Here is a 25688-nt window from a genome sequence, read left to right on the forward strand (position 1 = left end):
TATCATTGCGGCGATGCTCTGTGTGTCCTGACACCTTTCTAGCTGCGATGCTCTACGTGTTCTGACACCTTTCTATCATAGCTGCGATGCTCTGCGTGCCCTGACACCTTTCTATCATAGCTGTGATGCTCTGTGTCCTGACTCCTTTCTATCATAGCGGCGATGCTCTGCATGTCCTGACTCCTTTCTATCATAGCGGCAATGCTCTGCATGTCCTGACACCTTTCTATCATAGCTGTGATGCTCTGCGTGTCCTGACTCCTTTCTATCATAGCGGCGATGCTCTGCATGTCCTGACACCTTTCTATCATAGCTTTGATGCTCTGTGTGTCCTGACATCTTTCTATCATAGCTGCGATGCTCTGCGTGTCCTGACACCTTTCTATCATAGCTGTGATGCTCTGCGTGTTCTGACACCTTTCTATCATAGCTGCGATGCTCTGCGTGTCCTGACATCTTTCTATCATAGCTGTGATGCTCTGCGTGTCCTGACACCTTTCTATCATAGCTGCGATGCTCTGCGTGTCCTGACATCTTTCTATCATAGCTGTGATGCTCTGCGTGTCCTGACACCTTTCTATCATAGCTGCGATGCTCTGCGTGTCCTGACTCCTTTCTATCATAGCTGCGATGCTCTGCATGCCCTGACTCCTTTCTATCATAGCTGTGATGCTCTGCGTGTTCTGACACCTTTCTATCATAGCTGCGATGCTCTGCGTGTCCTGACATCTTTCTATCATAGCTGTGATGCTCTGCGTGTCCTGACACCTTTCTAGCTGTGATGCTCTGCGTGTCCTGACACCTTTCTATCATAGCTGCGATGCTCTGCGTGTCCTGACACCTTTCTATCATAGCTGCGATGCTCTGCGTGTCCTGACACCTTTCTATCATAGCTGCGATGCTCTGCGTGTCCTGACACCTTTCTAGCTGTGATGCTGGGCTTATTTATTGCCACAGTGGGATGTGATATACAGGGAGTGATGTTTTTCACTGGGCAAGGTCCCAGTTAAAGACATTATCAAATTTTGGACCATAAAGTGGACAACCCCTTTTATGCAAATGTGACCAAAGCCCTACAAGAATAGTGTGAATGCAGCTGCCTCCGCTGTGGGGTCACTGAGGGAGCAGTAACATATTTTTCCCTCTTTCCCATCAGTGTTTGTCCATAAGATACATGATTAACCACAGGCTTTCCTGCAGCGTAAAAATATGTACACAATGCGCATGCTCCAAACTTCGCCCAGCTCCTTTGTGGTCTGAGAGAGCTTCCGTTCAAGCAGCAGTTGTCATGGCAGCGAATCTCCTCTGCCTGGTAACGGCCTAGTTTATTCAGTCAGCCGTAGTGGAGCGGACTCGGCGCCATGTCTTACCGGGACCTAAGGAGTAAGCGCTCCGGTCTTATCCTCATTTCTTCCTCACCCACCTTGTAGCGATGAATCAATCTGTAGGCCTTCTATATAGAGCGGGGTTTATATGACGTCACCTCAAAAGGTGGCCAACCTATCAGATCGCTGCTCTCTAGCTTGCACACAAACGCTGCGATGTGATTGGTTGATGCGGGCAGCAGCTCAGTTTGTGATCTAATTCTTGTATTGTGATTGGTTGTTTTTATATATATGACATCATAGCTTGTAAATGATGATAATGACGTAATTGTGCGTTTTTTTATGTTGTAGTAGAATCGTCATAACCAGTTATCCCCTCATTGTGATGTTTATATCCCCGTGCACCTCAGACTCAGGCCGACATTTGTAGCCTGTGTACACACCACCATGTATGGACCAGCCACAGGTTTCTTGACCTAAACTTAAAGGGATTGTCCACTACTCGGACAACTTCTGCATCACTCACCTGTGGTGCCAGCACCGTCCCAGGGAGAGACATGGAAGGATGTGTATAGGTGTTATTGTTTTACTTGGTGGAAAAATAGGGGTTGAGAAAGAGTTGCCTGAGTAGTGAACAACCCCTTTAATGGCCTCTTATTTGCCTAGGAGACTCGCAGCCGGTCTGTATCTGTACTGTGAGGGACGAACGTGTGAAACGGACCCCCATAGTGCAGCCTGTGAGTGGGGGCCTCAGAGCGACCACGATGCCCTCGCAACATGTCGCCATACGTGGCTCCCCCAGATGACCTGTAAAGTGCATGCGTTGGATGCCCCCATAAGCAGCTGACTCTGGTAAAACACCCCTGGTGCAGTGCCCAATGGACGACCTCCTAAAATTTCATAAGTGGATCCATTATTTTTTCCAAAGCGAAGAACATTTACTTACTGGTTATATACAGACAAAGCCGAACATAACCTTTCTTTCTTGTACCCTTTGTGTCTTGTTTTAATCTCCATTTACCCCTCTGTACATCCAGTTTCACATAACTGAATGTATGGTCCTATTGTTACACTGCCAAAACTGCATTTCCCAGCAGCACCCTGCTTCTCCTCAGTGCTTCAGGCCCCTGCCTCCCTCTCCTGTGTGTGCTCCTGACCAGCCATACATCTCTGGATTGTTGACTCAGATATTTCCTGGAAGCCGGTGACTGGTGCATGTGCAAAACAGCACAGGCTTCCATTACAGCTCTGCTCTGCTGTGCTCCTCTCTTGGTAACGCACCCTATTCTTCTATTCAGTGGATGATCCTGTACACAACTCTGCCTGACTGATTTACAGTATCTTCTGCCATTTACATCAGTACAGCTGCCTGTGATCTGTTAGGCTACGTTCACATTTGCGGTCAGCGCCGCAGCGTCGGGCGCCGCAGCGGCGCCGCATGCGTCATGCGCCCCTATATTTAACATGGGGGCGCATGGACATGCGTTGTGCTGCGTTTAGCGCCGCATGGCCGCAAGCGTTGGACGCAAGAAACGCATCAAGTTGCATTTTTTTTGCGTCCAACTTTCGGCCAAAAACGACGCATGCGGCGCAAAACGCAGCGTTTTAGCGTGCGTTTTGCCGCGTTTTTGTTTGCGTTGTGCGCTGCGGCGCCGACGCTGCGGCGCACAACGCAAATGTGAACGTAGCCTTAGCTAGTTTCCAGCAGAGACCAACAGTCCTGCACTCCAATATGCTCTGCCTGCCACAATGGAGAAGTGCTGAGTTGATTTTGTTCCTGCTCCTGACAGATCAGTATTGTAAATCTGAAAAATGCCACTTTGTTGAAGCGGTTCGTCTGCCATATGCATCAACGGAGCTGCACTTGTCAATGGTAAGCATCAAACACAGTTCAGCCCAGCTTGTGTCAGGTCTGCAGTGCGCTACTGTGCAGGTAGAGCGGAGTGCAGGACTGTTGATCTCTACTAGAAACTAGATAACAGTTCATGGATGTAAAAACACACAAGCAGCTATGTTGATGCATATGGCAGATGACAATCCTCTGCCATGTGCCAAGATTCAAGCTCCAGCCACCTAGCTTGATTGACAGCTCCCCAATGTTCCTCCTCCCCACCCTGCTGAGTACAAGCTGCAGCTGTCAGGGTGGGTGGTCGGAGGCTGAATACATTGGACTCCTGAGCTCTTTCACCGTTTAGCTGGACTCATAAAATGCTCATCAGGATTATCCAACCGTTTAGATCGGTAGGTACACCTGCCTCATCAGGATTGTTAAATTTGTATTAATGTATGCAGCTTGCATTGTCAATTCTGGTGACCGCTCCACTTTAGTGTTGTCTTACCCGTACAGAGCAGGTTGTGTGAGTACATAGGTCAGTCATGTGCTAGTTATAGAATTTGTAGGCCGTGTGTGGGCACCTGTACTGGATGAAAAGCACTTTGCACAATTCTCACGTGCCTCAGTGTTCTGCAGTGCTGGACCAGTCATTAATTTGTAGGTTTCCATTCATTATGTCAAGTATATTAAAGCTTTGGGGGTTTTCAGAGCTCTTATAGCGCACCTGACCTTTCACCAAAATCCTGTAGAATAGGCATGGTCTTGCCGCCCTCATCACCCACAACAAGATACAGCTGCTTGTGTCGCACATACTCATGTAATATGGCTAGGAACTGAGCAATTCTCCTCCTCTGTAACTTGGTACCCACTCTTTTTGAGTGTGTGCGCACAGGAGTTCTCATTTATTATCATTCTGCCAGTACTATAGGTGCTGCACTGTCCTTTTCCTCACTTCCCAACATGTATTGCTCATGCCATTTTCAATGCCTTGCCTTCTGTGGACTGAATTCCCGCTTCTAAGCTCTGCCTATAATAAGGTTCGCAGGCAGGTGGGCAGAAGCCGAGAGGCAAAGACAGCCCCCACGTCCTGTAGAGAGACAAAGATCCACCCCCCACTTCTTGTAGAGAGACTACGGCCTGCCCCTGCTTCCTGTAGAGAGACAGAGGCCGGCCCCCGCTTCTCGTCGAGGGAGACAGAGGCCGGCCTGCGCTTCTCGTCGAGGGAGACAGAGTCCCGCCCCCGCTTCCTGTAGAGAGGCAGAGGCCCGCCCCTTCTTCCTGTAGAGAGGCAGAGGCCCGCCCCTTCTTCCTGTAGAGAGGCAGAGGCCCGCCCCTTCTTCCTGTAGAGAGGCAGAGGCCCGCCCCTTCTTCCTGTAGAGAGGCAGAGGCCCGCCCCTTCTTCCTGTAGAGAGGCAGAGGCCCGCCCCTTCTTCCTGTAGAGAGGCAGAGGCCCGCCCCTTCTTCCTGTAGAGAGGCAGAGGCCGGCCCCCGCTTCCTGTAGAGAGGCAGAGGCCGGCCCCCGCTTCCTGTAGAGAGGCAGAGGCCGGCCCCCGCTTCCTGTAGAGAGAGGCCGAGGCCCACCCCCGCTTCCTGTAGAGAGAGGCCCGCCCCTGCTTCCTGTAGAGAGGTAGAGGCCCGCCCCCGCTTCCTGTAGAGAGGCAGAGGCCCGCCCCCGCTTCCTGTAGAGAGGCAGAGGCCCGCCCCCGCTTCCTGTAGAGAGGCAGAGGCCCGCCCCGCTTCCTGTAGAGAGGCAGAGGCCCGCCCCCGCTTCCTGTAAAGAGAGGCCCGCCCCCGCTTCCTGTAGAGAGGTAGAGGCCGCCCTGCTTCCTGTAGAGAGGCAGAGGCCCGCCCCCGCTTCCTGTAGAGAGAGGCCCGCCCCCGCTTCCTGTAGAGAGGCAGAGGCCCGCCCCCGCTTCCTGTAAAGAGAGGCCCGCCCCCGCTTCCTGTAGAGAGGTAGAGGCCGCCCTGCTTCCTGTAGAGAGGCAGAGGCCCGCCCCCGCTTCCTGTAGAGAGAGGCCCGCCCCCGCTTCCTGTAGAGAGAGGCCCGCCCCCGCTTCCTGTAGAGAGGCAGAGGCCGCCCTGCTTCCTGTAGAGGGAGACAGAGGCCCGCTTCCCATGGTGAGGCAATGACCCACTTCCCCTTCAAGCTGCTGTGCTTGTTTTGAACAGTCATTTTGTGCTGACTTGCTCCCTTAAGGGCCTAAGGGGCATATAACCCCTCACTTTGCACGTTCTGTTAATGAGACCTACTCTGGTATTGGAGTTTTCTGTTTCCCGGTTGCTGCAGTTTATACCTTTATCTTTCCTGTGCTGTTTTTGTATGTTGAGGTCACAGCCCCGGCCGGTGTGGGGGACCAGACACTTTCTGTTTCTCCCACCATTACCCTTTGTAATCTAATTGCTTCCTGCTCTGTCCTCAGATTTCACAGAAATGATGCGGGCGCTCGGCTACCCTCGCCTCATCTCCATGGAGAATTTCCGCAGCCCCAACTTTCCTCTGGTCTCAGAAGTTCTCATTTGGCTGGTGAAAAGGTAAAATATATACATTTATAATACTTCTGATTGTGATGTACGATCAGTGTACTATAGAAGTTATATAACCTTTTTTTTCCTCCTCTCCAGGTATGAACCTAACATGACCTTACCTGTGGATGTGGACACGGAGCAGGACAGGGTCTTCTTCATCAAGGCAGTCGCACAGTTCATGGTAAGAATTTTAAAGGGTCTGTGCCCATAAGAGACATTTATCACTGATTCATATTTGTCTGATCACTGAGAGCCCCACCGATCACTAGAACGGGGGTCCCGATCCTCCATTCCTCCTCACTGCAGTCATGATCGCGCAAGATTAAAAAAAAGATCATAAGGTGGCACTCGCTCTTTATGGAGGAGCCGCTGTTATGTCCCTGGAGCTTGTCACAAAGCTCGCTGAAGCTTTTTCTCCCGCGGACTCAAAGAATCAGATCCTGGCTGTACAATTGCAGCCTGGTATATTGTTGGGGAGCTTCAGAGAAATTCTGGTTTGAAGATCTAGCCGGGAACCATAGGAAGAGGCAAAACTAGTCCGACTCTGCTCCTGCATAATTGAATTTGTCTAATAGAGAGGAACAGTAAGGACAGATCTGTTTCCTTCACATTATTAAGACCATTCATTGTCAGGCCACCCAAATGAAAAATCCCATACATTTCTTGTCTGCACTGCCTTCCAATTTTCCACAGAGATTTTTCATTTGTTTTTCTAGGGGAGGTAATATAGTAAGAGGACAGAATTACTTTGCTGTTCCATCACAAAGCGTCTTCAATCGTTATGATTTACCACCCTATGCTTATTCACGCATTCTCCTAATATCATAGTAATGCGTCCTACATACTGGAGGCCACAAGCCCCCTGTAGCGTGCATATATTTATTCATTGTTGCTTGGTGTTATGTATTAGTTCTTTTTGTGCTTTCAAGATATGATAATACTGCTCATTTGAGGTGTCTGTGGGCTTGCAGCACCTCAGGAGTTAAAATTAGAGCAGTGGCACTGTGATGTGAATACAGCAGTCTTGGTGAATGCTGTGTGATGTATATTCAGCAGTCTCAGTGTATCTTATGTGATGTATATACAGCAGTCTCAGTGTTTCCTTATTGATGTGAATACAGCAGTCTTGGTGAATGCTATGTGATGTATATACAGCAGTCTCAGTGTTTCCTTTTTGATGTGAATACAGCAGTCTTCGTGAATGCTACGTGATGTATATTCAGCAGTCTCAGTGTATCCTATGTGATGTATATACAGCAGTCTCAGTGTTTCCTATTTGATGTGTATATACTGCAGTCACAATGTTTTCTATGTGTTCTATATACATCCATCTGTGTCTCCTATGTGAAGTGTATATATACTGTAGAACCATATAGAAAGAAGTGCAAAATAACCAAAAACAAGGCAAAGGTTTTAAAGGGAACCTGTCACCACGTTTTTGGAAGATGGGATAAAAATAGCGTTAAATAGGGGCAGAGGTGGGCGTTACATTAGTGTGTTTGTTATGCGTTTATTACCCACCTAAGTTGCCGAAATACCTTTGCAAAGTCTCCGTTTTCGCCTGTCAATCAGGCTGGTCTGGTCAAAAGGGCGTTGTCTTCCCCCAGATTTTGCGTAGTTTTCCGTTGGTGGCGTAGTGGTGTGCGCATGCCCAAGGTCCCGAATCCTCTGCCAGGGGATTTAAAAGAGCGCGCTGTTCGTTATTTAATTGGTGATCGGTGGGCGTGGCCATCTTCCTTTGGCCGCGCGTGCGCAGAAGCGGCGCTCTGCTGGCCGCGGCTTCAGGAAAATGGCCGCCGCGATATCCATCTGCGCACGCGCGGCATCCCGCGGCCATTTTCCTGAAGCCGCGGCCAGCAGAGCGCCGCTTCTGCGCACGCGCGGCCAAAGGAAGATGGCCGCGCCCACCGATCACCAATGAAATAACGAACAGCGCGCTCTTTTAAATCCCCTGGCAGAGGATTCGGGACCTTGGGCATGCGCACACCACTACGCCACCAACGGAAAACTACGCAAAATCAGGGGGAAGACAACGCCCTTTTGACCAGACCAGCCTGATTGACAGGCGAAAACGGAGACTTTGCAAAGGTATTTCGGCAACTTAGGTGGGTAATAAACGCATAACAAACACACTAATGTAACGCCCACCTCTGCCCCTATTTAACGCTATTTTTATCCCATCTTCCAAAAACGTGGTGACAGGTTCCCTTTAAGATATAAATATACTATTATTGAGAAATACATTAAAACATATAATTGTACAGATTAGCCAAAACCTGGCACAACATACCAGCGATAGGGAAAAATGATATATAACAAACATTTAGCTAATGATCCCCAAATATGCAAAACTGCAAGAATTGTGCTTACGGTTTCCATTGCAACAGTTGTGTATTATCTAAAGTCTTCTATATTGTCCCATATAGCCCATGTATTATCCTATGCAGCGGTTACACATCCCTAATAAAGCATAAATAAGGAAAGACAGAAGTTGTAAATATTTCTTGTGGTGCCAAATCTCCGACGTGCGTTTTGGTGCTACAGCCTTCTTCTGGGGGAGTCCTATGTGGTGTATAAACAGCAGTCTGTCTATCCTATGTGATTTATACATCAGTCTTGATGTATTCTCTGTGATGTATACAGCAGTCTGTGTCTCCTATGTGATGTGTATATACAGCAGTCAGTCTCCTACGTGATGTATATACAACAGTCTCAATTCATCCTATGTGATGTATACACAGCAGTTTCAAGGTCTTCCATTCCATTATATACAGCAGTGTGTGTCTCCTATGTGATGTGTATACTGCAGTCTCAATGTATCCTGTGATATATACAGTAGCAGTCTCGGTGTCTCCTATGTGATGTATACTCAGCAGTCTCAGTGTATCCTATGATGTGGTGCTGATTCAGCCTCTTAGTCTCATCTACACTATCACTGCTTTCCTATGTACACCAGTAATGATGGGACAGAGTATCATCATTGCTATTTGGTTGACAGTATAGGTACAAGGATGACTTTTATGATGATTATTTAGGTTTTGTCACACTGCAGATTGTGCGCTGATCATTAGTGGTGTAGAAGTACTAGTAATAATGGAGCTCGCATCACTGATAACACAGAGGTTACAGGGGCGCCTTACCACCTGTATAGTCATTTTCACATGATTCTTATATGGATGTTGGATACATAATCAGTATGAAGTAATTGAGCCGTTAGTTCTGTAATGCTAAAGTGTGTAGGATGGTGTTTGTGTGTGTGTACAGTTAAGTCCAGAAATATTTGGACAGTGACACAAATTTTTAGTGGTTTACAAAAAGATGTTCAAGATAGTTATATAATCAATATGGGCCTAAAGTGTAAACTCTTTAGCTTTAATTTGAGGGTATTAATGTCCCAATTGAGGTAAGGATATCTGTTGTGATTTTGCTTTTTGCTCCCTCTAGTGGTCATTAGTGATTTGACTCTGGAGCGTCTGTCTTTTCCTATATCCTCACCTGGGCCGTTAGTTCAGGGGCGTTGCTATATAAGCTCCCTGGACCTTCAGTTCAATGCCTGGCATCGTTGAAATCAGAGCTAATCTGTTGTGCTCTTGTCCTCTGATCCTGGTTCCTGTTTTTCAAGCTAAGTCTGCTTCTTTGCTTTTTGCTTTTGTTTTGTTTGGTATTTTTGTCCAGCTTGTTCCTATCTGTATCCTGACCTTTGCTGGAAGCTCTAGGGGGCTGGTGTTCTCCCCCCGGACCGTTAGACGGTTCGGGGGTTCTTGAATCTCCAGCGTGGATTTTTATAGGGTTTTTGTTGACCAGATAAGTTATCTTGCTATATTCTGCTATTAGTAAGCTGGCCTCTCTTTGCTGAACCTGGTTCATTTCTGTGTTTGTCATTTCCTCTTACCTCACCGTTATTATTTGTGGGGGGCTTGTATCTTGCTTTGGGGTCCCTTTCTCTGGAGGCAAGAGAGGTCTTTGTTTTCTTCTCCTAGGGGTAGTTAGATTCTCCGGCTGGCGCGAGTCATCTAGCGATCACCGTAGGCATGATCCCCGGCTACTTCTAGTGTTGGCGTTAGGAGTAGCTATTTGGTCAACCCAGTTACCACAGCCCTATGAGCTGGATTTTTGAATCTCGCAGACTTACACGTTCCTCTGAGACCCTGTCCACTGGGGTCATAACAGTATGCCAGGCCAGTATTAAATGTTTAATGCATTGCAGAAGTGGGATTATAAGAAAGAAAATTTTGAGTTTTTTTTTCCCTCTCTCATTTTTTTTTTTTTCTTTTCCCCTTTACCTCAGAGTGGCTTAAGCTTGCTGCAGACATGAATGTCCAGACCTTGATTACAAGTGTGGACCAGCTTGCCGCTCGTGTGCAGGGTATACAAGATTATGTTACCAGAAATCCTAGGTCTGAACCCAAGATTCCGATTCCTGAACTGTTTTCAGGAGACCGATTTAAGTTTAGGAATTTCAGGAATAATTGTAAATTATTTTTGTCCCTGAAACCTTGTTCGTCTGGAGACTCTGCTCAACAAGTAAAAATTGTTATTTCATTCTTACGGGCTGACCCTCAGGATTGGGCTTTTTCGTTGGCGCCAGGAGATCCGGCATTGGCTGATATTGATGCGTTTTTTCTGGCGCTCGGTTTACTTTATGAGGAACCCAATCTTGAGATTCAGGCAGAAAAAGCCTTGCTGGCTATGTCTCAGGGCCAGGACGAGGCTGAGGTGTATTGCCAAAAATTTCGGAAATGGTCCGTGCTGACACATTGGAACGAGTGTGCACTGGCCGCTAATTTTAGAAATGGCCTTTCTGAGGCCATTAAGAATGTTATGGTGGGTTTTCCCATTCCCACAGGTCTGAATGATACCATGTCCCTGGCTATTCAAATTGACCGGCGGTTGCGGGAGCGCAAAACCGCAAATTCCCTCATGTTGTTGTCTGAACAGACACCTGATGTGATGCAATGTGATAGAAAAACCGCAAATTCCCTCATGGTGTTGTCTGAACAGACACCTGATGTGATGCAATGTGATAGAAAAACCGCAAATTCCCTCATGGTGTTGTCTGAACAGACACCTGATTTAATGCAATGTGATAGAATCCTGACTAGAAATGAGCGGAAAATTCATAGACGCCGGAATGGCTTGTGCTACTACTGTGGTGATTCTACACATGTTATCTCAGCATGCTCTAAACGTATAGCTAAGGTTGTTAGTCCTGTCACCGTTGGTAATTTGCATCCTAAGTTTATTCTGTCTGTAACTTTGATTTGCTCACTGTCATCTTATCCTGTCATGGCGTTTGTAGATTCAGGTGCTGCCCTGAGTCTCATGGATCTCTCATTTGCTAAGCACTGTGGTTTTATTCTTGAACCATTAGAAAATCCTATCCCTCTTAGGGGTATTGATGCTACGCCATTAGCAGAAAATAAACCGCAGTATTGGACACAGGTTACCATGTGCATGACCCCTGAACACCGCGAGGTGATACGTTTTCTCGTTCTACATAAAATGCATGATTTGGTTGTTTTGGGGCTGCCATGGTTACAGACCCATAATCCAGTCCTTGACTGGAAGGCTATGTCAGTGTCTAGTTGGGGCTGTCGTGGTATTCATGAGGATTCCCTGCCTGTGTCTATTGCTTCTTCTACGCCTTCGGAAGTTCCGGCGTATTTGTCTGATTATCAGGATGTCTTCAGTGAGTCTGAGTCCAGTGCACTGCCTCCTCATAGGGAATATGACTGTGCAATAGATTTGATCCCAGGCAGTAAGTTTCCTAAGGGGAGACTGTTTAATCTGTCGATACCTGAACATACCGCTATGCGTTCATATATCAAGGAGTCTCTGGAGAAAGGACATATCCGTCCTTCTTCTTCCCCTCTTGTGCGGGATTCTTTTTTGTGGCTAAAAAGGACGGATCTTTGAGGCCTTGTATTGACTATCGGCTTTTAAATAAGATCACTGTCAAATTTCAGTATCCTTTGCCGCTGTTGTCTGACTTGTTTGCCCGGATTAAAGGTGCCAAGTGGTTCACCAAGATAGACCTTCGTGGTGCGTACAACCTTGTGCGCATTAAGCAAGGGGATGAATGGAAAACCGCATTCAATACGCCCGAAGGTCATTTTGAGTACTTGGTGATGCCTTTTGGGCTCTCTAATGCCCCTTCAGTTTTTCAGTCCTTTATGCATGACATTTTCCGGAACTATCTGGATAAATTTCTGATCGTTTATCTGGATGATATTCTGGTTTTTTCTGATAATTGGGACTCGCATGTGGAGCAGGTCAGGATGGTCTTTAAAATTTTGCGTGAAAATTCTTTGTTTGTCAAGGGCTCAAAGTGTCTTTTTGGTGTACAGAAGGTTCCCTTTTTGGGGTTCATTTTTTCCCCTTCTGCTGTGGAGATGGACCCAGTCAAGGTCCGAGCTATTCTTGATTGGACTCAGCCCTCGTCAGTTAAGAGTCTTCAGAAGTTCTTGGGTTTCGCTAACTTCTACCGTCGTTTTATCGCTAACTTTTCTAGCATTGTGAAACCTTTGACGGATATGACCAAGAAGGGCTCCAATGTGGTTAATTGGGCTCCTGCTGCCGTGGAGGCTTTCCAGGAGTTGAAACGTCGGTTTACTTCGGCGCCTGTTTTGTGCCAGCCTGATGTCTCGCTTCCCTTTCAAGTTGAGGTGGATGCTTCAGAGATTGGAGCAGGGGCCGTTTTGTCGCAGAGAGGCCCTGGTTGCTCTGTTATGAGACCTTGCGCCTTTTTCTCTAGGAAGTTTTCGCCTGCGGAGCGAAATTATGATGTGGGCAATCGGGAGTTGTTGGCCATGAAATGGGCATTTGAGGAGTGGCGTCATTGGCTCGAGGGTGCTAAGCATCGTGTGGTGGTCTTGACTGATCACAAAAATCTGATGTATCTCGAGTCTGCTAAACGCCTGAATCCTAGACAGGCCCGCTGGTCATTGTTTTTCTCCCGTTTTGACTTTGTTGTCTCGTATTTACCAGGTTCAAAGAATGTGAAGGCCGATGCTCTTTCCAGGAGCTTTGTGCCTGATGCTCCTGGAGTCGCTGAACCTGTTGGTATTCTTAAGGATGGTATTATCTTGTCAGCTATTTCTCCTGATCTGCGACGTGTGTTGCAGAGATTTCAGGCTGATAGGCCTGATTCTTGTCCACCTGACAGACTGTTTGTGCCTGATAAGTGGACCGGCAGAGTCATTTCCGAGGTTCATTCCTCGGTGTTGGCAGGTCACCCAGGAATTTTTGGCACCAGAGATCTGGTGGCCAGATCCTTTTGGTGGCCTTCCTTGTCTAGGGATGTGCGGTCATTTGTACAGTCCTGTGGGACTTGTGCTCGAGCTAAGCCTTGCTGTTCTCGTGCCAGCGGGTTGCTCTTGCCCTTGCCTGTCCCTAAGAGACCTTGGACACATATCTCCATGGATTTCATTTCTGATCTTCCGGTGTCTCAGGGCATGTCTGTTATCTGGGTGATATGTGATCGCTTCTCCAAGATGGTCCATTTGGTTCCTTTGCCTAAACTGCCTTCCTCTTCCGATCTGGTTCCTGTGTTTTTCCAGAACGTGGTTCGTTTGCACGGCATCCCTGAGAATATTGTGTCAGACAGAGGATCCCAGTTCGTTTCCAGATTCTGGCGATCCTTTTGTAGTAGGATGGGCATTGACTTGTCGTTTTCGTCTGCTTTCCATCCTCAGACTAATGGACAGACGGAGCGAACTAATCAGACTTTGGAGGCTTATTTGAGGTTTTTTGTCTCTGCTGATCAGGACGTTTGGGTGACCTTCTTGCCGTTAGCTGAGTTTGCCCTTAATAATCGGGCTAGTTCCGCCACCTTGGTTTCGCCGTTTTTCTGCAACTCTGGTTTCCACCCTCATTTTTCTTCGGGTCATGTGGAACCTTCTGACTGCCCTGGGGTGGATTCTGTGGTGGATAGGTTGCAGCGGATCTGGAATCTTGTGGTGGACAACTTGAAGTTATCACAGGAGAGGGCTCAGCGCTTTGCCAACCGCCGCCGCGGTGTGGGTCCCCGACTACGTGTTGGGGATTTGGTGTGGCTTTCTTCCCGCTTTGTTCCTATGAAGGTTTCCTCTCCCAAATTTAAACCTCGTTTTATTGGTCCTTACAAGATATTGGAAATTCTTAATCCTGTATCCTTTCGCCTGGATCTACCTGTGTCGTTTGCTATCCACAACGTGTTTCATAGGTCCTTGTTGCGGCGGTACGTTGTGCCTGTGGTTCCTTCTGCTGAGCCTCCTGCTCCGGTGTTGGTTGAGGGCGAGTTGGAGTACGTGGTGGAGAAGATCTTGGATTCTCGTCTCTCCAGGCGGAGGCTTCAGTACCTGGTCAAGTGGAAGGGCTATGGTCAGGAAGATAATTCCTGGGTGGTCGCCTCTGATGTTCATGCGGCCGATTTAGTTCGTGCCTTTCATGCCGCTCATCCTGATCGCCCTGGTGGTCGTGGTGAGGGTTCGGTGACCCCTCACTAAGGGGGGGGTACTGTTGTGATTTTGCTTTTTGCTCCCTCTAGTGGTCATTAGTGATTTGACTCTGGAGCGTCTGTCTTTTCCTATATCCTCACCTGGGCCGTTAGTTCAGGGGCGTTGCTATATAAGCTCCCTGGACCTTCAGTTCAATGCCTGGCATCGTTGAAATCAGAGCTAATCTGTTGTGCTCTTGTCCTCTGATCCTGGTTCCTGTTTTTCAAGCTAAGTCTGCTTCTTTGCTTTTTGCTTTTGTTTTGTTTGGTATTTTTGTCCAGCTTGTTCCTATCTGTATCCTGACCTTTGCTGGAAGCTCTAGGGGGCTGGTGTTCTCCCCCCGGACCGTTAGACGGTTCGGGGGTTCTTGAATCTCCAGCGTGGATTTTTATAGGGTTTTTGTTGACCAGATAAGTTATCTTGCTATATTCTGCTATTAGTAAGCTGGCCTCTCTTTGCTGAACCTGGTTCATTTCTGTGTTTGTCATTTCCTCTTACCTCACCGTTATTATTTGTGGGGGGCTTGTATCTTGCTTTGGGGTCCCTTTCTCTGGAGGCAAGAGAGGTCTTTGTTTTCTTCTCCTAGGGGTAGTTAGATTCTCCGGCTGGCGCGAGTCATCTAGCGATCACCGTAGGCATGATCCCCGGCTACTTCTAGTGTTGGCGTTAGGAGTAGCTATTTGGTCAACCCAGTTACCACAGCCCTATGAGCTGGATTTTTGTATCTTGCAGACTTACACGTTCCTCTGAGACCCTGTCCACTGGGGTCATAACAGATATCGGAATTACAACTCTTTAATATGAAGCTGCCTCTTTATAAATTATTCAAAAGTAATTGGACAATTATCTCAAAAGCTCTTTAATGGGCAGCATGGGCTGTTCCCTCGTTAATCCATCATCAATTTAGCAGGTAAAAGGTCTGGAGCTGATTCCAAGTGTGGCATTTGCATTTGGAAGCTGTTGCTGTGAACCCACAACATGCGGTCAACAGAGCTCTCAAAGGAAGAGAAACAGACCATCATTAGGCCATCAGAGAGATGGCAGAAATGTTAGGCGTGGCCAAATCAACAGTTTGGTACATTCTTAATAAAAAAAGAGGTGAGCTTGGGAACTCAAACAGGTCTGGACGTCCACAGAAGACAACATTGGCGAATGATCACAGATTCCTTTCTATGGCTAAGGAAATCCTCATCACAGCATCCACTAAAGTGAAGAACACTCTCCAGGAATTTGGAGTCTCAGTATCTACAGCTACCATAAAGAGAAGACTTCATGAGAGCAAATACAGCGGGTTCACTACAAGGTGCAAACCATCAAATCAGCCTCAAAAATAGAAAGGCAAGATAAGACTTTGCAAAAAAAAATATCTGAAAAAGCCGCCCAGTTCTGGAAAAGCAAAACTAAGATCAACCTGTACCAGAATAATGGGAGTAGAAAGTATGGAGAAGGCTTGGATCGGCTCATGATCCAAAGCACAGCACATCTCCGTAACACATGGTGGAGGCAGTGTAATGGCGCGGGCATGCATGGCTTCCAATGGGACCGGTTCAGATTCTGCAATGGCCGAGTCATCACCAGATCTCAGCCCCTTCGAGCAGCATTTCACAGGCTTCAGACAAAACTTTAGGGAGAAAGACCAGAAACAAGCAACAACTGAAGTCAGTGTAGTAAAGATGGCAAAGCATCAGCCATTGTCCAAATATTTCTGAACCTAGCAGTATATATACAGAACACTGCACATGTTTTAGGCAGCTGTGGCTAAATATGCTAGAAAGTAAGAACGTTTTCAAAGATAGATGTGTTAATAGTTTATTTTTTAGCAATTAACAAAATTCAAAGTGACTGAACAAAGGAGAAATCTAGATCCCATTAATATTTGGTGAGCTCCTTTTACCTTCAAAACAGCATCAATTCTTCTAGTTCCACGTGGACACTGTCAGGAGTTTTGTAGGATTATCATCAGGTGGATGAGTAACCAATTATACCAAATAGGTGATTATGATAATTTCCATATGTAAATTGAAACAGCTATTAACTGAAGTAGAAACATTTGTGTTGGAGGCTCACAACTGGGCGAGGAACAACCAAACTCCGCTACAAAGGTGAGGTCGTGGAAAACGATTTCATGTTACAGGTCGTACATCATGTCAAGCAGAGCAAAGCAATAAGACACAAGGTAGTTATAGTGCATCAGCCAGGTCTCTCCCAGGCAAAAGATTTCAAAGCAGACTGGGGTTTCAGGAATTTCTGTAGACGCTGCTCTGATGAATCACCAAGAATTGGTCAACATTGAGGGTCGGAGACTAAGTGGTCATGAAAGGAATTTTAGTGCAGCACATGAAAGACACATAATGTTACTTCCCTTAGAAATCAGGCGATGTCCAGCTGTGCCATCAATTCAGTACAGCAAATGTCAGTAGCTGGTCTGGACTGAGGAGTCCAAATGTGAACTATTCGGCTGTATCAGATGGCGGATTGTTCTCTGCAGACTTTGTAGATGTACTGCTCTGTAGTGAAAGAGAAGATGCCACGATCACGCCGTGCCCTTGGTTGACCCACACTCTTCCAGCATGACTGTGATCCGAAACACATCTGTTGCATTTCTGAAGAAGAACTAGGTATAAGTGACTCAGTGGCCAAGTGTCTCCTGATCTGAACCCAACCGAGCACATATGGGGAATTCTGCAGAGACGAGACGTCCTCCCTCTCCTTCCAGCATCCAGGCTCTAAAAGAGATCGTCGTTGAATCGAAAAAGATCGATGATACAATATGTCACCAACTTGTTCATCCCGGGCCTAGAAGACTTGGTGCTGTCCTTAAAAATGATGAAGGTCATGCAAAATACTTGATGTAGTAGTTTTTGATGTGGGGTGTACTCAGTTTTTGTATCAACTAAATAAAGTAAAACTGAAGATTTAGTAGTGAAAGTTATATTATTGATCATGCTTTCATATTATGGGTTAAAAATGTGGACAATTGTCCTTGTGTTTAGTGAGATATTAAATAAAATCTTACTTCTCAAAGGGGGTGTACTCATTTATTCTGAGCACTGTATGTGCGTATATATATAAAAAATTGCAGTAAGTCAAGATACATGACATGAGAATTATTGGTACAGAATGACTCACATGGGAAGCCTATGAATAACGTCTCCGCACGGCGACATGATGAAATCTTATCACCCACTGAGCTTTATGTCTTCAGAAATGAAGGAGCTGAGACTGGAGACCTGAGGACGGTCGTCTTCTACTGACAGCGCCCGTCAGTCACATCGAGGCGGGAAATCATCGTACAACTGTTTGCGTTCAATGCCATTAATTCTAACAGCATCTGGTAATAATCTCTCGTAATTGACCCGAAGCCGCCATCTAAGATTAATGGTGATTGTGGGTGTAATTGGACTGCACAGATATATAGGACTTCACGTTCAGTCCGATAGACCGGGTTGTGGGGCAATAGCCTTATACTTGTCACCCCCAGTGCGACCAGTGTTATCAAGGATGATTGACATCACCTATGGTGGATCGTGTGTTATTATCTGTATATAGCGTGATCAGTCATTGTACAGGAGGAGGTGAGCTGTGACATCACCTATTGTGAATGGTGGATCCTGTGTTATCTACTGTATATAGAGGTGTTATCAGTCATTGTAAAGGAGGAGGAGGTGAGCTGTGACATCACCTATTGTGAATGGTGGATCCTGTGTTATCAGTCATTGTACAGGAGGAGGAGGAGGTGAGCTGTGACATCACCTATTGTGAATGGTGGATCCTGTGTTATCTACTGTATATAGAGGTATTATCAGTCATTGTACAGGAGGAGGTGAGCTGTGACATCACCTATTGTGAATGGTGGATCCTGTGTTATCTAATGTATATAGAGGTGTTATCAGTCATTGTACAGGAGGAGGTGAGCTGTGATATCACCTATTGTGAATGGTGGATCCTGTGTTATCTAATGTATATAGAGGTGTTATCAGTCATTGTACAGGAGGAGGAGGTGAGCTGTGACATCACCTATTGTGAATGGTGGATCCTGTGTTATCTACTGTATATAGAGGTGTTATCAGTCATTGTAAAGGAGGAGGAGGTGAGCTGTGACATCACCTATTGTGAATAGTGGATCCTGTGTTATCAGTCATTGTACAGGAGGAGGAGGAGGTGAGCTGTGACATCACCTATTGTGAATGGTGGATCCTGTGTTATCTACTGTATATAGAGGTATTATCAGTCATTGTACAGGAGGAGGTGAGCTGTGACATCACCTATTGTGAATGGTGGATCCTGTGTTATCTACTGTATATAGAGGTATTATCAGTCATTGTACAGGAGGAGGTGAGCTGTGACATCACCTATTGTGAATGGTGGATCCTGTGTTATCTACTGTATATAGAGGTATTATCAGTCATTGTACAGGAGGAGGTGAGCTGTGATATCACCTATTGTGAATGGTGGATCCTGTGTTATCTAATGTATATAGAGGTGTTATCAGTCATTGTACAGGAGGAGGTGAGCTGTGATATCACCTATTGTGAATGGTGGATCCTGTGTTATCTAATGTATATAGAGGTGTTATCAGTCATTGTACAGGAGGAGGAGGTGAGCTGTGACATCACCTATTGTGAATGGTGGATCCTGTGTTATCTACTGTATATAGAGGTGTTATCAGTCATTGTAAAGGAGGAGGAGGTGAGCTGTGACATCACCTATTGTGAATAGTGGATCCTGTGTTATCAGTCATTGTACAGGAGGAGGAGGAGGTGAGCTGTGACATCACCTATTGTGAATGGTGGATCCTGTGTTATCTACTGTATATAGAGGTGTTATCAATCATTGTACAGGAGGAGGAGGTGAGCTGTGACATCACCTATTGTGAATGGTGGATCCTGTGTTATCTACTGTATATAGAGGTGTTATCAGTCATTGTACAGGAGGAGGAGGTGAGCTCTGATGTCACCTATTGTGAATGGTGGATCCTGTGTTTATTGTACAGAGAGGTGTTATCAATCATTGTACAGTAGGGAGAGGAGGTGAGCTGTGACATCACCTATGGTGGATTCTATCCTATCTACTGTGTATATAGAGATGTTATCTGTCATTGTACAGGAGGAGGAGGAGGTGAGCTGTGACATCACCTATTGTGGGTGGTGGATCCTGTTATCTACTGTATATACACTGGTCAAAAAAATAAAGGGAACACTTAACCAACAGAATATAACTCCAAGTAAATCAAACTTCTGTGAAATCAAACTGTCCACTTAGGAAGCAACACTGATTGACAATCAATTTCACATGCTGTTGTGCAAATGGAATCGACAACAGATGGAAATTATTGGCAATTATCAAGACACACTCAATAAAGGAATGGTTCTGCAGGTGGAGACGAAAGACCACATCTCAGTACCAATGCTTTCTGGCTGATGTTTTGGTCACTTTTGAATGTTGGTTGTGCTTTCACACTCGTGGTAGCATGAGACGGACTCTACAACCCACACAAGTGGCTCAGGCAGTGCAGATCATCCAGGATGGCACATCAGTGTGAGCTGTGGCAAGAAGGTTTGTTGTGTCTGTCAGCGTAGTGTCCAGAGGCTGGAGGCGCTACCAGGAGACAGGCCAGTACACCAGGAGATGTGGAAGGGGCCTTAGGAGGGCAACAACCCAGCAGCAGGACCGCTACCTCAGCCTTTGTACAAGGATGAACAGGAGGAGCACTGCCAGAACCCTGCAAAATGACCTCCAGTAGGCCACAAATGTGCAGGTGTGTTATTAGCTGTATATAGAGTGATCAGTCATTGTACAGGAGGAGGAGGTGAGCTGTGCCATCACCTATTGTGAATGGTGGATCCTGTGTTATCTACTGTATAGAGAGGTGTTATCAGTCATTGTACAGGAGGAGGAGGTGAGCTGTGACATAACATACGATCCACCATTCCCAATAGGTGATCTATCATTGTCATTATTTCTCTTATGATAATGAGACTACTGAAAAGTCTTCATTCTACAACTGGAAGTATCCGAGTCTAGTCTACTGCCAAAATAGAAAATAGCAAGATTTCCAGTTTTAGATATGATTGATATGAAAAAATAAATAAATAAAAAATAGCATAAAAACCTAATTTTAAACAAGAGGTGATGTTCTGATGACAAATTATTTTAATTTATTAATGTACAGAAATCGGTGGAGAACATGTGAAGGTGCACATCAGTCCTCTGCTCCCCCGCTAATGATTGCACTGAGGATATTACCGTTACCGGTAAATGGCTTCTCCGCATTGGACAATCCTTTCTCATTAGAACGAAGCCTCGATCACAACATAACCGCCGGCGATCAAAATCCAAAAGTTATAGCTCTGGGAAGGTCAAAGTGTCCACCAGAACTGCTTACATCGGCAAAGGGTTAACAGACGGGTCCAGAAAACTTTGGAGTTGACTGTGAGAAGTTAGTGAGGAGATGACAGCTCTTATCTGCTCGAATCAGTTATCTGTACCGGGAAGGATCCAGCTGTCAAGAAGAACAATAAGGACTCCATATCAAGGATGAAAGATGGAGGAAAGTCTTCAAGTAGAATGATGCATCTAGAAAAACCCCAGAATGGCTAAGGAGATGGTATCTACTGTGACTGCAAAAACTAGAGAGTCTACGGGTCCCTACATGGGTCAAATCCTTGCGGAAGTCTCTAGACTTTTTGACCTTTTGGGGTTCAGTCTCACGAAGCTCAATGTTTTCTACCGTCACACTGGAATTTAGCCAATTCCAGGGTACAAATCTGACACATAATTGGCCTTTATTGGAATTCCTGCTGAGGATTGCAAGGCGATATAATGCTGCCAGCACTATTAGACCCTGAACACTCGTGTCTCCAGAGACTTTGCCATCCTAACTATACGGTTTATTAAAATGTGTAACAGATAGGAGGGAAAAAAAAAATAAAAGGCTGTTCTTCAGTCACATATGACAGTCACCGGGTGGATATATAGAATTATCTGCACTAACTTTCTATAGAAACACTGGCAGACACTTCTTTTTAGATTTTTCCTATAGGCTTCCTATATAACCCCCAACATCAAGACGTGGGATTAAGTCTAGGCTTCCGGCACAATAACGGACAGGGAAAAGCCGGTCAATTTGCTTTGATGGTTGGGGGTTTCCTGGCGAGGTGCTCGTCTCTCCAGAAAATCATGACTGTAATAATGGGCTGCGCCTCTTGATCAGGACGGGGGGCAGCGGGATCCCGCACGCTTCTTTGTCTGCAGTTTGACATTCTGTTCTGTGCAATAAACTTTCTCCTATCAGGCAAATCCCAGGATGAACAATCATCCAGATTGGCTTTTTTTTTTTTTTTTTTACTGTAAAGGTGATATGTTCCCGGTTTCTAGGTTTGTTCTTAGTAATTAGGATTTTTTTCCACCAAGGAATGTAATATAATGATGAAAATGGGGTAAAATCAGCTGCAAAATCTGCACGTGCCAATGCCAAATTTTGGTGTGGAATCACTGCAGATTGGGAGTGGAAATACTACGCGGTCTCTGGACATAGCCCCATAGATAGATATCTTCTGATGAGAGCAAAGGTAATTACGAAGGGAGGAGGGGGAGGTGAGCTGTGATATCACCTATTGTGAATGGTGGATCCTGTGTTATCTGCTGTATATAGAGATGTTATCAGTCATTGTACAGGAGGAGGAGGTGAGCTGTGACATCACCTATTGTGAATGACGGATCCTGTGTTATCTACTGTATATAGAGGTGTTATCAGTCATTGTACAGGAGGAGGTGAGCTGTGATATCACCTATTGTGAATGGTGGATGCTGTGTTATCTGCTGTATATAGAGGTGTTATCAGTCATTGTACAGGAGGAGGAGGTGAGCTGTGACATCACCTATTGTGAATGACGGATCCTGTGTTATCTACTGTATATAGAGGTGTTATCAGTCATTGTACAGGAGGAGGTGAGCTGTGATATCACCTATTGTGAATGGTGGATGCTGTGTTATCTACTGTATATAGAGGTGTCATCAGTCATTGTACAGGAGGAGGAGGTGAGCTGTGACATCTTCTATTGTGAATGGTGGATCCTGTGTTATCTACTGTATATAGAGGTGTCATCAGTCATTGTACAGGAGGAGGAGGTGAGTTGTGACATCACCTATTGTGAATAGTGGATCCTGTGTTACCTACTGTATATAGAGGTGATATCAGTCATTGTACAGGAGGAGGTGAGCTGTGACATCACCTATTGTGAATGACGGATCCTGTGTTATCTACTGTATATAGAGGTGTTATCAGTCATTGTACAGGAGGATGAGGTGAGCTGTGATATCACATATTGTGAATGGTGGATCCTGTGTTATCTACTGTATATAGAGGTGTTATCAGATATTGTACAGGAGGAGGTGAGCTGTGATATCACCTATTGTGAATGACGGATCCTGAGTTATCTACTGTATATAGAGGTGTCATCAGTCATTGTACAGGAGGAGGAGGTGAGCTGTGACATCACCTATTGTGAATAGTGGATCCTGTGTTATCTACTGTATATAGAGGTGTTATCAGTCATTGTACAGGAGGATGAGGTGAGCTGTGACATCACCTATAGTGAATGGTGAATCCTGTGTTATCTACTGTATATAGAGGTGTCATCAGTCATTGTACAGGAGGAGGTGAGCTGTGACATAACGTGTTGTGAATGGTAGATCCTGTGTTATCTACTGTATATAGAGGTGTTATCAGTCATTGTACAGGAGGAGAAGGTGACCTGTGACATCACTTATTGTGAATGGTGGATCCTGTGTTATCTACTGTATATAGAGGTGTTATCAGTCATTGTACAGGAGGAGGAGGTGAGCTGTGATCTCACCTATTGTGAATGACGGATCCTGAGTTATCTACTGTATATAGAGGTGTCATCAGTCATTGTACAGGAGGAGGAGGTGAGCTGTGACATCACGTGTTGTGAATGGTGGATCCTGTGTTATCTACTGTATATAGAGGTGTCATCAGTCATTGTACAGGAGGAGGAGGTGAGCTGTGACATCACCTATTGTGAATGGTGGATCCTGTGTTAACACCTCTATATACAGTAGATAACACAGGATCCACCATTCACAATAGGTGATGTCACAGCTCACCTCCTCCTCCTGTACAATGACTGATAACATCTCTATATACAGTAGATAACACAGGATCCACCATTCACAATAAGTGATGTCACAGCTCACCTCCTCCTCCTGTACAATGACTGATAACACCTCTATATACAGTAGATAACACAGGATCCACCATTCACAACACGTGATGTCATAGCTCACCTCCTCCTCCTGTACAATGACTGATAACACCTCTATATACAGTAGATATCAGTCATTGTACAGGAGGAGGAGGTGAGCTGTGACATCACGTGTTGTGAATCGTGGATCCTGTGTTATCTACTGTATATAGAGGTGTTATCAGATATTGTACAGGAGGAGGAGGTGAGCTGTGACATCACCTATTGTGAATAGTGGATCCTGTGTTATCTACTGTATATAGAGGTGTTATCAGTCATTGTACAGGAGGATGAGGTGAGCTGTGATATCACATATTGTGAATGGTGGATCCTGTGTTATCTACTGTATATAGAGGTGTTATCAGATATTGTACAGGAGGAGGTGAGCTGTGATATCACCTATTGTGAATGACGGATCCTGTGTTATCTACTGTATATAGAGGTGTTATCAGTCATTGTACAGGAGGATGAGGTGAGCTGTGACATCACCTATAGTGAATGGTGAATCCTGTGTTATCTACTGTATATAGAGGTGTCATCAGTCATTGTACAGGAGGAGGTGAGCTGTGACATAACGTGTTGTGAATGGTAGATCCTGTGTTATCTACTGTATATAGAGGTGTTATCAGTCATTGTACAGGAGGAGAAGGTGACCTGTGACATCACTTATTGTGAATGGTGGATCCTGTGTTATCTACTGTATATAGAGGTGTTATCAGTCATTGTACAGGAGGAGGAGGTGAGCTGTGATCTCACCTATTGTGAATGACGGATCCTGAGTTATCTACTGTATATAGAGGTGTCATCAGTCATTGTACAGGAGGAGGAGGTGAGCTGTGACATCACCTATTGTGAATGGTGGATCCTGTGTTAACACCTCTATATACAGTAGATAACACAGGATCCACCATTCACAATAGGTGATGTCACAGCTCACCTCCTCCTCCTGTACAATGACTGATAACATCTCTATATACAGTAGATAACACAGGATCCACCATTCACAATAAGTGATGTCACAGCTCACCTCCTCCTCCTGTACAATGACTGATAACACCTCTATATACAGTAGATAACACAGGATCCACCATTCACAACACGTGATGTCATAGCTCACCTCCTCCTCCTGTACAATGACTGATAACACCTCTATATACAGTAGATATCAGTCATTGTACAGGAGGAGGAGGTGAGCTGTGACATCACGTGTTGTGAATCGTGGATCCTGTGTTATCTACTGTATATAGAGGTGTTATCAGATATTGTACAGGAGGAGGAGGTGAGCTGTGACATCATCTATTGTGAATGGTGGATCCTGTGTTATCTACTGTATATAGAGGAGTTATCAGTCATTGTAATATTGTCTGTGGTCTGTGTTGCTAATGAGACTGATGAAAAGTGTTCTATGCAAAATAGGAAGTATGAGTCTGGTATAAGGCCTAATGGCCAGAGTAAAAATTGCAAGACTTTAATTAACTTTTTTTTTTTTTTTTTTTATGTAAATCCTGGTTTAAGCAATAGGTTACCTCCTGATGTGTCGCTTTTATACTGGTTATCGCTCTGCTGCCTGTGTCGGACCCATCTACTACAATGGCGCTGCGCTGCCGTCCGCTGCCCACATGCCAGAATGATTGCAGCAGCGTAGAACGTTGTAATAAGGTTTCACCTTCTACAATCGTTATTTCAGGCCACTAAAGCTCACATCAAGCTGAACACCAAGAAGCTGTACCAGGCGGACGGCTATTCTGTGAAGGAGCTGCTGAAGGTCACCACCGTGCTGTACAACGCCATGAAGACGAAGGGCATCGAGAGCACACAGATCGGGGAGGAAGACACCTCCACCTTCAAGTTTGACTTGGGAACTAAAGTGAGTGTTGTGGGAACTCCAGATTTATGGAGGGGGTCGATGAAGACCCCTCTAAACCTTTGCATGTTTCAGCTGATATGTCCAGGGGGGCGATCCGACTTTAAATACAATATCCCTGCAGCAGCCGTTACCGGGATGGAATTAAAGGGTGAAATCTGCAGATCTTTTTGTACATTGATTGGATGAGGTTTGGTAAAATCTCACCCAAAATATCAATGCAGATCCGCTGCTGAAAATCTATTCTGTGTTTCCAACATGAAAACAAATACTTAAAAGGGTTTTTACAGTTTGCAAAATCCACTGTACCCTAGCTGCAGTTTTTCTTTTTGTTCTTTACTCACTCTCCCCAGGTCCAACACTGAGTCTCGCCTGTGGTCTAGTATTGTCTGCGGC

At 45.6% G+C, this 25688-nt stretch overlaps 2 protein-coding genes across 3 annotated transcripts in view; one reads left to right on the forward strand and one right to left on the reverse strand.

The window, feature by feature from the left end:
- Window positions 1-1443, reverse strand: part of LOC143785598 (glucagon receptor-like) — a 100252-nt gene extending 98809 nt beyond the window's left edge. The window contains exon 1 of the mRNA XM_077274596.1: window positions 1371-1443. The gene's annotated coding sequence lies outside the window, so the exon portion shown is untranslated. The remainder of the gene's footprint in view (window positions 1-1370) is intronic.
- The window catches only part of CLUAP1 (clusterin associated protein 1), a 51296-nt gene continuing 26839 nt past the window's right edge, over window positions 1232-25688 (forward strand). For both annotated transcript variants that reach the window (XM_077274591.1, XM_077274592.1), the window contains exons 1-4: window positions 1232-1383; window positions 5580-5691; window positions 5782-5866; window positions 25116-25295. In XM_077274591.1, coding sequence (XP_077130706.1) covers window positions 1362-1383; window positions 5580-5691; window positions 5782-5866; window positions 25116-25295 — 399 coding nt within the window. In that variant the 5' untranslated portion in view covers window positions 1232-1361. The remainder of the gene's footprint in view (window positions 1384-5579; window positions 5692-5781; window positions 5867-25115; window positions 25296-25688) is intronic.

The sequence above is a fragment of the Ranitomeya variabilis genome, chromosome 7 (genome assembly GCF_051348905.1).
Source record: "Ranitomeya variabilis isolate aRanVar5 chromosome 7, aRanVar5.hap1, whole genome shotgun sequence".
NCBI classification, from domain to species: Eukaryota; Metazoa; Chordata; class Amphibia; order Anura; family Dendrobatidae; genus Ranitomeya; species Ranitomeya variabilis.